The 18,703-nt window shown below is 41.3% G+C and overlaps 1 protein-coding gene across 1 annotated transcript in view; it reads right to left on the reverse strand.

Annotated features, from left to right (window-relative positions):
- LOC122790949 (eosinophil granule major basic protein 2-like) overlaps nucleotides 1-18,703 on the reverse strand; it is a 329,973-nt gene that overhangs the window by 119,810 nt on the left and 191,460 nt on the right. The window contains exon 4 of the mRNA XM_044058654.1: nucleotides 42-182. Coding sequence (XP_043914589.1) covers nucleotides 42-182 — 141 coding nt within the window. The remainder of the gene's footprint in view (nucleotides 1-41; nucleotides 183-18,703) is intronic.

Consider the following 18,703-nt stretch of genomic DNA (forward strand, 5'->3'; position numbering starts at 1 on the left):
GTGAGAGGCATGAGCAATGCAGAAAAGTAAGGGGTACTTACAAAACTATTTCTCTTTCCACCTATCCACATCTGATGTGCATCTACATTAAAATGTCTCACCATATGAAGAAGGAACAAGTTCAGTGAATGAGAATGGATGGACACCAAGTGTCCATTGTAGCCTGTACGTGTACAGGATGCCTATAAAGGAAAAAAAATTAAATTACAACTCGAGTTGCAGGATGAAAAAAACTCATTTTGTCTTGCTGTCTAAAAAGCTTACATCACTCATCTCTTATTCACATTTTGTTTGCCCAGTATACCCATTCAAATTAAAAGATGCATATATATATATATATATATATATATATATATATATATACACACACAGTGACGCACTAAGTGATTGAAAATGTTTGTTTTTTACTCAGAAAAATTTAATAGATCAGAAACTTGCATTCTCAAGTCTAAAACTAGAAAAAGAAAATTTAATAGGTTGAAATCTTGAGTCAGGAATTCATTTTTATGACAAAACTAGTACTTTACATGATGGGTATAAGCAAACAGTAGGAAAGTTCTCTTGAAACAAGGTACAACAGCTTTTTATACCACTAGTCTAATCCCATACCAGTCTCCACTTGTCACTGACTGGTGCAGGACCACATTCAATGGAAGGCGGAGCAGCAAAATACTTACCTAGTTTAATACCCCTCCTCTCCTCAGGACCGTGGGCATTCCAGCTGTGGCATGTATCTGGACAGATACATGTCAAAGGAGACCTTATATTTAATGATTTAATGATTGTTCTAATAAAGCTTATTATTTTAAATATATATATATATATATATATATATATATATAAATATATATATATATATATATATATATATATATATATATATATATATGTATGGGTCTACCTGACATGGTCGACAGTTCATATGGTCGACAGTTTATTTGGTCGACAGTTCATTTGATCGACAAGCATTTTAGGAGGGGGGTGGTTCCCGATAGTAGGGACAAAACTAGAAGAGACTCTTTCCCCATGTATGTTTTACACTTTGGTCTAGCTAATATAATATAATATAATTTTTTTATGTGCCTCATAAGATATAGTTTTGTTCTTTTAAAGGGAGTCTTTTCTTTAGTGGTGGGCAATATCCTGATTTAAATATTTTGGATACCAGAGTGCTTATTACAAGAGTTGCTCTGTCTGTGACAGGTAGCTAGTTACACGTTTTATCAAGTCACATTAATGTAACTCCAGTTCTGCTAATAGGACAAATCTAAATATTTTGCTCTCTGTGATTTGCAATAAGTTAGCATTGTAGGAGGGATGAAGACATAACAGTGGTAGACCATGCTCCAGTATGGCAATTAGTATATTTTTAGCTATGGCTGTATGTATTCTAGAAGTTAGCAGGTGTGAGATTCTGTAGTATAACTTTAGGTGGGATAAAATTTTTGCAGTGACTGGTTCACGATAGTTTGTAAGATTAAGTGTTGGATTAAGAACTACTTATATATACTTCTATTCAGTGGCATTGGGTATGGGAGATTTATGATTATTTGTGTTATAGGTTTCACAGTTGGCAGTTTGTGGGACGCTGAGAAGATCATAACATTTGTTTTATCGGGTTTCCTCAGTAGCTTGTTTTTAGTAACTCAGTTATAGATAATAGAGAATTTGTCCTGGAGTTTAGCTTCACTGGTGCTGTATGAATTGTTAGTACTGAGTAGATAGTAAAGTATTTGTCCTGGAGTTTAGCTTCATTGGTGCTGTATGAATTGTTAGTACTGAGTAGATAATAGAGTATTTGTCCTGGAGTTTAGCTTCACTGGTGCTGTATGAATTGTTAGTACTGAGGAGAGGTATATTACCTGCATATATTACTAGATTCATTGTGGGAAGGTCCAAGGGTGTGTCATTAATGTAGAGACAGAATAAGACACACATTACTGGATTCATTGTGGGAAGGTCCAAGGGTGTGTCATTAATGTAGAGCCAGAATAAGACATACATTACTAGATTCATTGGTGGTGCAGTGGTTAGCATTGCCGCCTCATAGCAAGAGGTTCTCTGGTTCGATCCTCAGCTGGGGTGCCTTCTTTGTGGAGTCTGCATGTCCTCCCTGTGGTCACGTGGGTTTCCTCCGGGTGCTCTGGTTTCCTCCCACATCCCAAAGACATGCTGCATGTGGATTAAACACTCTAAATTGGCCCTAGGTGTGAGTGTGTGCATGTGTGTGCCTTCTGTGGAGGTTGGGCGCCAGGCTGGCAACTCAACACCGTAAAACTCCACTGCCAATCATGAGCAGACAAGGTGATCCGCTGTGGTGACCCCTAACCGGGAAAAGCCGAAAGAAGAAGAAGAATTGTGGGAAGGTCCAAGGGCGTGTCATTAATGTAGAGGCAGAATAAGACATACATTACTAGATTCATTGTGGGAAGGTCCAAGGGCGTGTCATTAATGTAGAGGCAGAATAAGACATACATTACTAGATTCATTGTAGGAAGGTCCAAGGGCGTGTCATTAATGTATTACCTGCATACATTACTAGATTCATTGTGGGAAGGTCCAAGGGCATGTTAATAATGTAGAGGCAGAATAAGAGAGAGTCCAGAATCAATCCTGATTGTATGCCAGTTCACAGGGTACCATTAGTTAAAAAGATGTTATCTGCATGTTCTTGAAAGCATCTTTTAGTTAGTATTTGAACCATGTTATTGTGCTGTCACCAAAACTGACTTTACTAAGTTTCTCAAGAAAGATGTTATGGATCATGGTTTCAAATGCCCTGATCATATCAAGAAAAATGCCAGTAGTTATTGGGCCATCATTTATATTGGTATAAATGGAATCAGTAACTGTCATAAATGGCTGTAGTAGTAATACAAAATTAATTTTGCAAGCCATGCTGCTATTCACATAAACCATTTCTATTAATGTGTTTTTGTCTTAATAAATTTGTGAAGCATACTTTCCACAGCTGTGTGAATGCTTAGCTTCACTGTTTGTATACTGTCCTTTGGCACACTACTCCTGCTCACTAAGTATACACTTAATCATGCTCAAATGTTCACACTTTTCCCCATAATATTTGGTTGGTGTGGATCATAGGTTCATAGATGTATACTAGGCTAGCTGCCCTAAAGGACCATTTTAAGCCTAGCCAATAACCCAAGGTCAGCACCAATCCCTGTACTTTCTGTCTATGAGGTGAAGACTGCACCCATTATGCCAAACCCACCCTAATCCTGCAGTTAGTGAACTAACTTGCAATAAAACCTGATAAGGTATATTTTTAATAAATATACCGTGGCTCTCATTAACATACTAATATTACCCTATGGTATAAATATGCCAAATGTAGCCTTAGAGCCCTTCTCTGTAGTCTGTAAACTCAAATCTGTAAAACCACTATGTCAGGATATAACATTATACGCATGTATCAAGTTTATAGTTAATTATTTTGTCAGTAATGCACAGTTCCTTAACATAGTGACTCATTTTCCTTTAACATTCATATACTTTCTGTCTTTTCTGTAATCCTGGTATCCTCTGCACACACATCTGTGGCATTCACAGATAATCGTACTACATAATTAGAAGTAACTTATCTGCAGCTCTGTTTGCATCAGTTCCTTGAAAAACCTTTATCTGACTACTTTGTCTTTCTTAATGTCTTTATTATGCACATTTTTCAAAACTCATTCAATAAATTATACTTTCTGCACCTTTTGTTCATGACTGGATAAGTCTCATACCTGTAACCACACTTTGAGCAGAATGGAATCTGTTCAACTTTTTATTTATTTTCAAGTGCACGGTTATTTTGAGACACCCTATTATTCCCCCTCACTGCCTTGTGGTATTTGTACCATCTCACATAATTTTACATATAAACAGTCTCTTGTAGATTCATTTAACTCTCCTTTTCTGCTCAGGTTTAATCTTGTACACATCCTTTTCCTCTGCAGATTCTCCTGCTATCTCATCTGTTCTACACCCTTCATTCCTTTTTAATGTTAAATGTGTCACTCAAAAGTTTGTTTTTTGTTGATTATTTTTCTGCCGGCTTAGTTAGACATGCATAAATTGTTTCTAGTGGCAACTTGTTTCTGGAAACAATAAATGATAAATGTGTGAAGCTTGGTTGGAGACAGATAAAGACTGCCAGCCTAGTCAAATAGAATTTTGGAGATAATTCTGTCATCTGTAAATATTAATGGAAACCACAGGCTTGTTGTCTTAAATGTTAAAAATAGTGTTACATGTGGAACTGAAAAAAATGTAACAGTGCACTCTACTGACAAAGTAAAGCATGTTGTGACCCTTTGATGTTAAAACTTGGAGCTAGTAAATCTAGAGTGAGGCATCCTGCTTATTGTTTTAAAGCCAGAGTTAATGGCCAGAATTTGTATGCATAAATGTCCTTTATTGCCCTGGTTTCTGCCCAGAGGTGAAGAATATAAATGTAGATTATGTTGGCCTGGGAACTCAGAGAAGTGTGAAGAATGATGTAATGTGAACCAGGAATGTGATTTTAAAAACAAAGAGAATCAGAGAGCATTCAGCATTTTTGTCTTGACCATCCAACTCTCCAGCACTGTCTTGCTCTATATGTAAGTTTATCCTAGACTTGTGTTTTCTCTTATAAATAGCTAGAAATTAGAAAGATTAGACTCAGTGTTTTTCTGTGATGTATGACCTGTACTACTGAATTATTTTAAGTATTTCTCTGTGATCTCTGAACTCTTGACTAGCACTAAGTAGTAAAAAGGATTGTCTTGTGTTTTGACTATTTGTTATTAAATATTTTTTTAAAACCCTTTCAACTGTGGCTGTTTTTGCAGATCTAATTTAACCTCTTTAGAGTACTTGCATGCCTTTGGTAAAATTGTACAAAGCCACTCTAATAGCTTTAGCCCTCAGCTATACTACCAATTGGATAATAATGTTGCACAGTAATAATTGGACACCCTTTTAAGGGCCTTTGAGTAGCTGATAAATATTAGTGGGTGGTGGCAGCTGGTACTACTGTATAGTCTGGGAAAAAGGGGCACAGCTGGACAACCTGTGTCAGCCTTCCCCAGGAGTGTCTGTGTGGTTGTATAAACTCTTATCAAAGTGTGTGTGTGTGTGTGTGTGTGTGTGTGTGTGTGTGTGTGTGTGTGTGTGTGTGTGTGTGTGTGTGTGTGTGTGTGTGTGTGTGTGTGTGTGTGTGTGTGTATGTGTGTGTGTGTGTGTGTGTGTGTGTGTGTGTGTGTGTGTGTGTGTGTGTGTGTGTGTCAGCTACTTGGGCAGGGACACGAAGTACTGGTTGGACAGAGAGGGTGCTGGAGGTTTTATCTTGCCCACTAGGCTGAGATCTTGACCCTATACTGTGCCAGTGGGGAGTCTTATTGGGGACCTGTAGAGCAAGAGAATGACCAGCCCTGGACTGGCTATGATCTCTGTGTGCTCTTAAGGGAAATTGCACTTTACTGTGTGTATTTGTTATATTTTCCTCCTATATGAGATGGCCCTCACTGGTGTTGCTGGGGAGGATTGAGGCTCCTTGATTGCTGGGCCAGGGCACGGGCATCACATATTAATTGTTTGGCAATGGTGGAATATCCACACCACATATTAATTGGTTGGCAAATACTAATTGGCTTGTAGTGGTGTGGGTAGAGTGAATTCTTGTAGCTGGTGTATAGTGAGCTCTGAAGGTGTTTTGTACTCTAAATCAGCCACACAGTGAATACTCAGAGATCAGATCACAATTGTTTTATTTCTTTTGTTAGCTTAGTCAGTCAGGGTGAGCAGGCAGCATGTCAGCAGAGGAGTATGGAAAACTGACAAGGAGCCAACTGGGGGAGATGTGCCAGGCTAGGGGACTGGTGCATGGAAACCTGACTAAGGCAGACCTGATTGCAGCCTTGGTTACAGCTGCATCAGAAAACAGCAACCAGGAGGACAATCAGACTGGCAGTGGAGACATATGGAGAATGGACAGCTTAACCTTTCTGCAGAGGACTTAAAAATCCATCTGGAGCTAAAGAGACTTGAGTTAGAGGCCAGGCATTTGGAAGTAGAAGCAGCTGAGAGAGTAAGGCGTCTAGAGAGTGAGGACAAGGAGAATCTGTGACATTTGCAGGCTGAGGAGAATGAGAAACTGCTACACCTGGAAGCTGAGGAAAAGGAGAGGCAGAGGCAGCATGAGATGGAGATGCTGACTCTTCACCAGAGTCATGGTGGTAATGGGAAAGGGAGTAACTGGATCCCAGAAGCACAAAAGGTCAGTAAATTTATTCTGCAGTTTAAAGAGGGGGATAATGTTGATAGTTTCATTCATATATTTGAGAGGGTATGCAAACAGTATGGTTTTGACCAAAGGCTCTGGGTACGGTTCTTGACTCCCTTACTCCATGGTAAACCTGTAACTGTTTTGTCAAAAATGTCTGACATTGCATGTTTTGATTATACTGCTGTTAAAATTCACTTGTTAGAATTGTTTAAGCTAACACCTGAAATGTATAGGAAAAAATCTCATGGGCATAGAAGCAAGGCAGATGAAAGTGTGTGTGAATATGTTGCTGAACTAGGCACTTATTTCCATAGGTGGGTGAGTGGATGTCAGGTCACCACTTCTGAAAGGCTGGCAGACCTTTTGGTGAGGGAACAAGCCCTTAGCACTTTGCCTGAGGACATGAGGATCTGGTTAGCTGATAGACAATGTGCTACTTCAGATGAGTTGGGGAAGAAGGGAGATCTATACCTGGCAAGCAGGGCAGCCCTGCACAGGAAAGGATCCACAGTACTGCTCATGGGTCTAAAGGAACCCAGGGTGGGCAGCACAGACTGCCCCAACAGAATCTGCCAGTAGCAGGGGACGCCACTAGTCCAGGTACACTTCCATGAGCTAGGGTTAAATGTTTTGAATGCAACCAGTGGGACCATGTGGCATACAGGTGTCCATGGAGGGAAGGTGGGGAACAAAAGATAGGGAACCAGTAAGTGGGAAATACAAAATGCCAATAGTAGGTTGTCTTGGGACAAGAAGGGTACCAAACTACCACCAGAGGTTATATCCTATTGTAGTGAATGACAAAGAGGCCATTGCCAAGGCAGACAAAGCCTCTGATATAAACATTGTAAAGCCTGCAATGGTTACAGAGGAGCACTACTTGCCTGGGCAGTCTACTCCAGTCAGGGCTTTAGGAAGGATCCCATTCCAAATACTATTGGCTAGGGTTCACCTTGACTGGGAGGGTGGAAAAGTAAGCCAGCAACTAGGTGTGTTTGAGGATATACCTGTAGATGTCCTGATATGGAATGATTTTGATAGTGTAGAACCCTGTGCTTCTGCAGTGACATGCAGTCAGGCTTGGAGACAAGCAGGCAAGTCTGGTAGCCTGGGGGAGACTCAGACAGACTGCATACTTGCAGCCAGGACTGGTGAGGTGGTTACTTCATGGAGGGAGCTACCCTGAATCAGTGAGACTGAAGGTGAGCCACAGCTGCTTGAGGGTACTGATGGTCCCTTGAACAGAATGACTGCAAAGGTAGAGGCGAGTAGTAGTACCCAGGCTGACAGTGAGGCAACACTGTCAGAGGAGGCCAGACTTCCTGTGGAAGGGGAGCTGGGAAGGGTTACAAGGAGAGAGTTGAGACAGGCTCAGCTCTCAGACCCTACATTGTATGGCCTGAGGCAGGTAGCTAGGGAGGCAGCTGATTCTCAAGGAAAGGGAGAATCTGTATACTGGGACAAAGGGTTACTGTACAGCGAATGGGCCCCTGAGGGAGGGCTAGAAGGTGAGAGAGTACAGCAGTTGGTCGTGCCTAGAGCCAACCATCTGGTGCTTCTACCCATACCCCATGATATTCCCTTTGCAGGTCATATGGGCATAAAACCTACAAAGAGGTGTATTATACAGAACTTCTATTGGTCTGAAATTTCCAGAAAGGTAACAGGGTACTGCAGGACCTGTGAGAAGTGCCAAAAGGTAGGCAAGGCAGGAGAAAAGATGAGAGCTCCTTTGGTGCCTTTGCCTGTGATTGAGGAGCCATTCCAGAGGGTAGCTATGGATATTGTAGGTCCTCTGAGTACCCCAAGTTCCACAGGGAAAAAGTATATCCTAGTGGTAGTGGATTATGCTACATGATACCCTGAGGTAGTGGCTTTTCCCTCCATTGAGCAGAGAAGGTGAAAAATGCTTTGCTAGAGATTTTCAGCAGGGTAGGTTTCCCAAAAAATACTGACTGACAGAGGTGCCATTTTCATGTCAGCCCTGCTGGCTTGTCTGTGGAAGTCCTGTGGGGTGAAGCACATGAAGACCACCCCCTACCATCCCCAGACTAATGGTCTTGTTGAGAGGTTAAACTCTACAATCAAGTCCATGCTACAGGCATTTGCACATCAGTTTAAGAGGGAGTGGGACAAATATTTGCCCCATCTGTTGTTTGCTTACAGAGAGGTTCCCCAGGAATCCACAGGTTTTTCACTCTTTGAGTTGCTCTATGGGCATAGGGTGAGGGGACCTCTAGATTTAATTTGAGATGAGTGGTAAGGTGAGTGCTAGTCTCACACGGAGTCTGTTGTGGCATACATCCTAAACCTCAGGACAAGGCTCAGTGAACTCATGGGCTTGGCCAGCTATCTCCTACCTATATCCTACCTAGATTCATGAAATCTGAGCAGTGTTGCAGGAATTTGGGGACATGTTCACTGGGAAACCAGGGTGCACCCACCTGGGGCAGCACCAGGTGGATACAGGACCCCAAAGGCCTATTAGGCAGGCCCCTTATAGTGTGCCTGAGAGAGTCAAACAGACTCTGAGGGAGGAGGTACAGGAGATGTTGGAACTAGTGGTGATTCAAGGGTCCAACATTCCCTGGGCCTCCCCAGTGGTGCTGGTGCCAAAGAAGGATGGCAGCACTAGGTTCTGTGTTGACTACAGGAAATTAAATAGTCACACAGAGTCAGATGCTTACCCCATGCCTAGGACAGATGAGACCCTAGAGCAGCTGGGTGGGGCTACATATCTTACAACCATTGATCTTATTAAGGGTTACTGGCAGGTGCCCTTGACTCCCAGTGCTAGAGAGAGGTCAACCATTGTGACTCCTTTTGGCTTGTATGAGTTCACAAAGATGCCCTTTAGGATGAAGAATGACCCAGCAACTTTCCAGAGGCTGATAGATAATACCCTAGCAGGAGCAGGAGGGTTTGCGCTTGCTTACCTAGATGATATTGCCATCTACAGCCATTCCTGGCCAGAGCACCTTCAGCATGTCAGGGAGGTGCTGGGCAGACTACAGAGGGCAGGGTTGACCATTAAGAAGAACAAATGTCAGGTGGGTATGGCAGAGGTCTTCTACCTAGGATATAGAGTGGGGAGTGGTAAGATAAGGCCAGAACCTGCCAAAGTGGAAGCCATTCAGGCATGGCCTGCACTTGTTACTGAAAAGCAGGTGAGGGCATTTTTAGGGACAGCAGCGTACTACAGAAAGTTTGTCCCCAGTTATAGTACCATAGCTGCTCCCCTCACAGACCTGACAAGGAAGAACAGGCCAGTTAAGGTAGTGTGGATCCCAGCATGTGAGCAGGCATTCCAGAAGCTTAAAGAAGTTTTGGGAGGACCCCCCTGTGTTAGCCAGTCCAGATTACAGCAAAGAATTTGTTGTGCAGATGGATGCTTCAAACCATGGGGTGGTGGCTGTACTTAGCCAGATTTCTTCAGAGAGGGAAGAGCACTCAGTGGTTTATCTCAGTCATAGGCTCCAACCCAGGGAGGAATGCTATGCAGCTGTAGAAAACGAATGTCTAGCCATAGTGTGGGCACTGCTGAAATTTTAGCCTTATCTGTATGGAAGAAAATTCACTGTTATGACAGATAACCCCCTAACATGGTTAAACAGAGACAGCCAGCAAAATGCCAGGTTGCTAAGATGGAGCCTGGGGTTGCAAGCATATGATATGTCCATGCAGCATCACAGTGGGATTAGCAATGCCAATGCAGATGGGCTCTCAAGACAGGGGATGAGGTAAGGTATACTCAGATAGACCTAACTCCCTTGAGCAGCGTTTCTCAAGGGTCACTTGAAAAACTAGCTTGAGTTCTCCAGGGAGGGGGAGATATGTGAAGATTGGGTGAAGATAGATTAAGGCTGCCAGCCTAGCCAGATAAAATTTTGGAGACAATTCTGTCATCTGTAAATATTAATGGAAACCACAGGCTTGTTGTCTTAAATGATAAAAATATTGTTACATGTGGAACTGAAAAAAAATGTAACAACAGTGCACTCCACTGACCAAGTAAAGCAAGTTGTGACCCTTTGATATTAAAACTCGGAGCCAGTAAGTCTAGAGTGAGGTGTCCTGCTTATTGTTTTAAGGTCAGAGTTAATGGCCAGAATTTGCATGCATAAATGTCCTTTATTGCTCTGGTTTCTGCCCAGATGTGAAGAATGTAAATGTAGTTTCTGTTAGCCTGGGAACCCAGGAAGTGTGAAGAATGATGTAATGTGAACCAGGAATGTGATTTTAAAAACAGAAAGAATCAGAGAGCATTAAGCATTTTTGTCTTCACCATCCAACTCACCAGCACTGTCTTGCTTTATATGTAAGTTTATCTTAGACTTGTGTTTTCTCTTAGAAATAGCTAGAAACTAGAAAGATTAGACTAAGTGTTTTTCTGTGATGTCCGAACTGTACTACTGAACTATTTTAAGTATTTCTCTGTGATCTCTGAACTCTTGACTAGCACTGTGCAGTAAAAAGTATTGTCTTGTGTTTTGACTATTTGTTATTAAATATTTTTAAAACGCTTTCAACTGTGGCTGTTTTTGTGGAGATAATTTAAGTTGTTTAGAGTACTTGCATGCCTTTGGTAAAATTGTACAAAGCCATTCTAATAGCTTTAGCTCTGGGCTATACTACCAATTGGATAATAATATTGCACAGTAATAATTGGACACCCTTTTAAGGGCCTTTGAGTAGCTGATAAATATTAGTGGGTGGTGGCAGCTAGTACTACCGTATAGTCTGGGAAAAAGGAGTACAGCTGAAGAACCTGTGCCAGCCTTCCCCAGGAGTGTCTGTGTGGCTGTATAAACTCTTCTCAAAGTGTATGTGTGTGTGTGTGTGTGTGTGTGTGTGTGTGTGTGTGTGTGTGTGTGTGTGTGTGTGTGTGTGTGTGTGTGTGTGTGTGTGTGTGTGTGTATGTGCATGTGTGCATGCTACTTGGGCAGGGACATGAAGCACTGGTTGGACAGAGAGGGTGCTGGAGGTTAGCTTGCCCACTAGGCTGAGATCCGGACCTTATAGCTGTGCCAGTGGGGAGTCTTATTGGGGACCTGGAGAGCAAGGGAGCAACCAGCCCCAGACTAACTGTGATCTCTGTGTGCTCTTAAGGGTAATTGCATTTTACTGTGTGTATCTGTTATCCTTTCCTCTTATATGAGACGCCCCTCACTGGTGTTAGTGGTGAGGATTGAGGCTCCTTGATTGCTGGGCCAGGGCACATGATACTGCTGATCTCAATCTATTATGACTACTAAATTATTTAAATTTAAATTTTATTTTTATTTTATTTTACATTTGTTAACCGGGCTAGTCCAACTGGATACAAGTCCATTTTCAGTGGAGGCCCGAGGAGAAAAGCTCCACTATCTACATACATGATAACAAAACATTAAATACAAAATATATGTTGGTTTTAAGTCAAAAAAGTAGATATAAAAAACAAAGTAAAAGACAGTAACAATAATTGAAAGAACTTACAAAAAAGGGGGATAGAGAGACAAGGAAGTAGTTTAAGTACAGATATGTAAGAAAAAGGGAGAGAAGAATTAAATTTCCAAGGAGGGGGAGATATGTGAAGATTGGGTGAAGATAGATTAAATGTGCTGAATACCTTTAATGCATCGTCTCCAACTACGCAAAGAAGTGTGGTTATTTGTACTTCTGCTATGCCAGATACAACACACACATACACAAAAAAACGATACGTTTTTGAAGACATTGTTTCCAGTTTTCTGCCAGATTCCCCTTGGGGAATGAAAGCTATTTTTGTTTTAGTAAATGGTAAAAAGGGTGCCATGATGAAGATACCACTATTTTAATATGTAAACATATGGTGTTTGCATGTTTTGCTTGAAAGTCCACTGTTTTAATGTGTAATATATTTTTTTTAATTTTTGCTTGAAAACCTTGCTTTTCTCAATTCTTGGGATGTATAATAGAACACTCATTGAGAAGTTCCTGGTAAAAATTGTTTGATATAACTCCACATTTCATTGTGTTATTCGCACCATTTCTTGACATCTTTGTAAATTTATCAGTAATTTATCTTTGTTTCTACTTCCAAAATGTACTTGGCGGCCATGGGCTTTGAGGCACTGAAACTGTCTGTTTTATATGCGTAAAGAAAGGTTAGACAGTGTGGTTGGATCTTCCCTTACCACCTTCTCCTACTGCATCAGTATTTGTAGATAATTTGAGTTATAGATACATGCAAAACATTTGAAACGGGACTATATTTCACTCTTGGACCAATCCTGACACTATGGGATATTTCTAGATGTAATCAAACAAACCAAATCCAGAACTCCACATTCCAATGAGTATTTGAGGGACAGAATTACATTAATGTTATTGTTTTTGTCTTATTCTTTAAATTATTTGTTTCCTTGATCAGGGGAGCCTAACATTATAAGATGTTATCCCAGATTCATTAAAGAATACCCACCAGTCTGCGTTTTGGTAGTTACAGAGAAGGATAACCTTAAAAGTAGGCTGATATGTGAGAAGAAGTTCTTTTAACTGCAAAATATGGAACAACGTCCCAAGGCATTAAATTACACTAAATTACATTAATTTTACTGTATTGGCATTTTCTTTGTTTAAGTTATTTTGCCCTAGATCTGGGGGGAGCGATGACAGAATTTTAAGAAGGCATGCTCTTGGTGTAGTGGTATCCTGCCTATTGGTAGATGGGGAAAGGATGGTCTTAATAGTATGATAAAGCAAACAGTATCATTAATTTATATGTGAAGATGTAAAGATATGCTTCATTGCCTGTCTGCACATGCTCTAAGTAATTGAAGAAAATTAGAGCACATGGTTAAACTGTTTTATTCTTGACTCTAGCTTACATTTGGTAAGCAAATTTGTTTCATGTTTTGTAAACTGTCATTTGGGATAAATATAATGAGGTGAATAGGTTCATAGGTATATACTTGGCTAACGTCTTCAGGGCCTTTACCAGCCTAGCCGTGTAATCTTGTGTCCCTATGTATCATGGGCATTTATTAGGAAGGGGCTATGCTAGTCAGGAAGTTTCTAGAGGTTATGTGGGGGAGGGGAGTATCTGTTAGTTTGGGCATTACTGTCTACCTCTGTCTATCAGAGATATGGGTGCCAGATCTGGGAGCCTGTTCCAAGGCATTCAGGTTCCCTGAAACACATATCTGTCTCACCAATATGTTTTATTTATGTTACAAACAACATTTAAATCCTAAGATCTAGTGGTTCTGATGCAGTTTATTTTCCACATGTGCAAAAGGTCCATTAGCACTGGATCCAAAGATGCTTTGTATGCCATGCATAGCTCGCTTCTCAAGAACCTGTAGGATACTGAGCATAAAGATAGGGCGTTAAGGCGATCAATATAGAACAATGAGTTTATACGCTAGATGCTTCTGCCAAAGAACCTTTGTGTACATTCCAGATGTTGCATATTTCTGGTCAGGTACATGCCGAAGGGGGCACTACAACCAATGAAGGGTCTGATAAGGGCCGAATAAGGTTTCACTATGACTTCCCTGGACCTGGACACTATGCCTTTACTTAGACGTTGGGCAACATAGAATGATTATCTAACTACCTTGGCCACATGTTGGTCAAAGGCCAGATTGCTGTCTATACATGTTCCCAGATCCCAGTCTACTGGGTCAGCTCTTGGAGGTATCTTATTGATGGAATAATAAACTTGGGTGAAAGTTTTCCAAAAGGCACTTTAATACATTTCTTGGCACTGAGTTTTAGTCCATGACTTTAGCACCAGTCATTTGTCTGTGTTAATAACTCTTGTAAGATGTTTGTGTTTTGAGGAGAATCTAAGATAGCTCCCAATTTGCAGTCATCTGTGAACTTGGTCAGCCAAGGGCCCTTCATGCTGTCACCTCTTAGAAGTAGATATCAAGGAGGAGCTGTCCCAGCACAGAGCCCTGAGGTACCCTGTTGGTGATTGGTCTGTTAGTGGAGACGGTATCACCAATCCTGACTTCCTGGGCCTGTCTGGGGGCAAGCTGGCAATCCAGCAAGTTATGTAGGGGTTTATGTCCATTTCAGTAAGTTTGTCAACTATTCCTGAGTGGAGTATTGTATTGAAAGCTGAAGTCAGTTTCAGGAAGCTGGTATGCACCATTTTCCCTTCATCTATTGCCTTGGTGACACTCCTCAAAAATCCACTGGGTTTAGTTGGCATGACCTTCCCTTAACAAAGCCAGACTGGGTTGGGTTCAGTATCTGCAGGTTGTCTATGTCTGTTGATCATTTCCATGATAATATTGTTGCATGACTTTGCATATTAGACTATTCAGACAAATAGGTCTGTAGTTTCCAGTGTCAGAAATAGGTCTGTAGTTTCCAGCATCAGTTAATGGTCGATCATTATGAAGTAAGACAACCATTTCAGTCCTTCATTCTCATGGTACAAAGCTTGTTTTGAAGCTATAGTTGAAAAGTGACTCAAGTGTTTATGTTAGATCATGTTTCAAGTTATTTAGGAGGCATTCTAGGATATTGTTGGGGTCCACTGAGGCTGTGCTTTTGGCCTTAGCGAGTGCTGCCAGGACCTGCTACCTGTTAATAGTTGGGAGGTTATTTCATGGAAGAGACAGGCATGAGTGGGGGGGGGGGGTGAAGGTTGAGCTGAATTTTTCAACTAACAAATTGCCTGTCTTGCTCTGCTCAGTGAAAGTGGCATCACTGCTCACTAGTTTGGCACACAATGGGGTGTGCTGCCTACCTTTGAACCTTTAGCTATAGGTACCTTTGAACCTTTAGGTATAGGTACCTTTGAACCTTTAGATATAGGTACCTTTGAAGCTTTAGCTATAAGTACCTTTGAAGCTTTAGATATAGGTACCTTTGAACCTTTAGATATAGGTACCTTTGAAGCTTTAGATATAAGTACCTTTGAACCTTTAGATATAGGTACCTTTGAACCTTTAGATATAGGTACCTTTGAACCTTTAGATATAGGTAACTTTGAAGCTTTAGATATAAGTACCTTTGAACCTTTAGATATAGGTACCTTTGAACCTTTAGATATAGCAGTAAAAGGTCTTGTGAGTGTCTATAGTCTGTGAGGCTATCTTAACCTTGGAATTGATCTTGTTGGACTTATTTACTCCTACTAGTTTTCTGCTTAATTTAATTAAAGAGCTCCTATTACTGTAGGAGTTGCTCCTCCTGATTTTGACCCTGACTTTTTTCCTCTTGTTATATACCCTATTAAGATTAGGATTGCACCAGTATGGTTTGTTTTTAGTTTTTATTCTAAGTTTACTTCTAGTAGGTAAAGCAGCTTCTATACAGCCATTACCGTGGTTGTACAGAGTCTGAACAAGTCTTCATAGGTTGCTGTGAACTCAGGGTTGAGGGGGCATTGAATTTTGACAAACTATCGCTTAATAGGATATAGTTTACTTTGGAGTAGTTCATAACTGTTACAGGGTTCACTGGAGTTACCAAGAAGATTTTTATTTCAAACTTTGTGATGTGACCTCACCAGTGAGGACATGACATGAGATGGAAGGGAGGGGAACTGCTCTCCCATATTGGTGAGTACCAGGTCCACTATGTTTGAACCTATGGTGTGTGTACAAAATATCTGTTCCAGGTTATTTGTGTTAGTAAAGTTCAGGCATAGTGCCTGTCAGTATGAGGCAATGTATGTTTCCAGGTCTATAGAGGGGTAGTTAAAGTCTTCCATAAATAAGATAATTTGTTTAATGGTGACTGCCTCCAGTAGGTCTAGATGTGAGCTATTAGATTATAGGGACATAGAGGGTGACCTGTAGCTTAATAGGATATGGTATGGGACTTTGTTTATGGGGATTTGCACTTGGTTAAATTCCAGGGCATTGCCCTGTTTAACCAGCATTGATTTGCACTTGTTACTAATATTAGGTTTTTAACCCATTGCGAGATATTCCAACTACAAATTTTCCCTTAGTAGCACTTATGTAATTACCTAGTAGTACTCCTCTTAGCCCTTCCAAACTTTATCCCCCCCCCCCCCCCTTAGATCTCTCTGCCCTTTCTCCCTCAGATTCTGACAAATATGGATGGACAATTTCCTATGTTTTCTCCAGCCAGTCTGGTTGACATTGGTATCCTGAGATAGTGTAGCAACTGCATCATGTACACGGACAACCCCCTACTTACTACCACCTAGGAACACAATTTGTGAGAGATGCAATTACATTAAGAACCTAGAGTCTAAGCTCTCTCCCTCACAAGGCAGTATACCTGGCACTGAGAAGGCTGTCAGCACAAACACCACACTTCAAACACCACCCACATCTACACAACACACACCCACATATGCGGAGGTCCTCAATAAAAACATACCGAAATAAGAGACCTTTGAGTTGAGGCAAAAACACACGGGAACTTCACAGCCCATCACACCACACATAGTCCACACACCTGTGTCTCACAGCCACTAAGGCCTAACCATAAACCCAACAAATTAGTCATAGGAGACTCCATAGTGAGGCACACAAATGTGCCCCTCACCAGACTAGATAAGGAGACAGTCATGGCTAGTTGTTTGTCAGGTACCAGAATCCACCATATCATACATGCAGTCGAGTCTCTCAAGAGCAGGTACTGTTATAACTCTGTCATAGTGCAGGTTGGTGTCAATGACTTGAGACATACCTCCCTGGACTACATGAAGAGAGACATGATCAAGCTCACTGAATGTGTGTCCCAGGCAGGTATGTCCCTAGCCTTAAGCAGCATTCTACCATCACCCAAAATGGTGCCTCAATACAAACAGAAAATTATTGACTTTAACAATTGGCTTAGTTTCTGGTGTCTTTCCAAGGGGATCCAGTACCTTGCAGCCTGGAAAGACATGCTCGACAGAGCACGATGCTTTGCCAGAGATGGCCTGCATATGTCTCCCTTGGGCTTCACGCTTCTGGCAAAGGCTCTTGCCTCCCCATAGTGCCTTTTTTAGACAATGCCATAAGGTCAAAACTACCAACATGAACATTTTATCAAAACACAAATTAAAGGTCATGCTGCTAAACTTTAGGAGTCTAAACATGAAACTGCACTTATTGCAAACATTCTTAACCCTGAAAGACGCTGACATTTATGGAGTCATAGGAACCTGGTTTAAAGCTGTGGAGAGCATCCCAGACATACCATGTTACTCATCCTATCATACATTCGGACCCCAAACCTTGGGCAGCAAAGCAAAATGAGGTGGAGTTTCAATATATATTAAAGACATACTCACCTCCAGGCTGGTCAAACAGTATGACACACAGGAGACACTCCAGGTGCAGTTAACCATTGTAAAGACCCCCTATTCAAGTCATAGCTAGCTACAGGCCCCCAACATTGACTCAAGACACCCACTCCACCTATCTGGACCTCTTTGAATCTATCAAGATTCAACCCTTTACCCTGATCCTGGGCAACTTTAACTATCTAATCATAGATTGGAAGAACTACTCATGCCAAAACACAAATGCCCAGAGATTCCTTGATTTTGTCAATGCAAATGCCTTGGACCAGCTGGTCGACACCCCCACAAGAGATGAAAATATTTTGGACTTGGTATTAACCAACATGAGTAACCACTGCAGCATCCCTACTGTGTCATCCTCCCTGGTAAGATCCAACCACAAAGTGGTCAATTTCAAAGTCACCATCTCCCCTGCCCCCCCCCCAACACACACACACAGCTAGGGTCAAACAAAAACTTTTCCAAAGCTGATTACAACTTCCTGAGGGAAGGTATAAACAGCTTCACAGCCATCTCCCCCTCCATAGGAACTGGCAAAAATGTCCAAACCTACACCAAAGTGCTATACAAGCATTTATACAGCTGCATGGAATCAGGAATACCCAACAGGACAAAATAATCCTCCTCGAGTAAGAGTAAACATGTCTGGTAGACATATGCAATAAATACGTTTTTATTTTTTTATTTTATTTTACATTTGTTGACCAGGCTAGTCTAACTGGATATATTTCCATTTTCAGTAGAGGCCCGAGGAGAAAAGCTCCAGTAGTAGACAAATTGATTATAAAATCTGAAATAAAAATACATGTGATGCAAATCATAGTTGATACATAGTAAATGAAAGTAGTTAAGTAACGATACTAGAAGAAGGAAGACATCACTGTCCAGGACCAAGAAGGAGCAGGTGCCTAATTGGAAGCTATCTCTCCTTAGCCAGAACAAGGAAATAAGAGCACCAGTGAAATCCTCCAAAGCAACCTTCAAGTCCAAACTGGCCACATCTACTAAAGACAATCATAAGACCTTCTTCACATATGTCCACAGTCCCAAAGGAAGCACTCAGATCTGCTCAGAAATGGTGGTCAAGGACACCACATACACAAATGCCATAGATATAGTCAACCTGCTAGCAGACAGGTTCAGTGAAAACTTCACCCCTCTGTCCCCCCATCAGTCAG

This window comes from Protopterus annectens, chromosome 16.part0 (genome assembly GCF_019279795.1).
Source record: "Protopterus annectens isolate FY-2018-M chromosome 16.part0, PAN1.0, whole genome shotgun sequence".
Taxonomy (NCBI): domain Eukaryota; kingdom Metazoa; phylum Chordata; order Ceratodontiformes; family Protopteridae; genus Protopterus; species Protopterus annectens.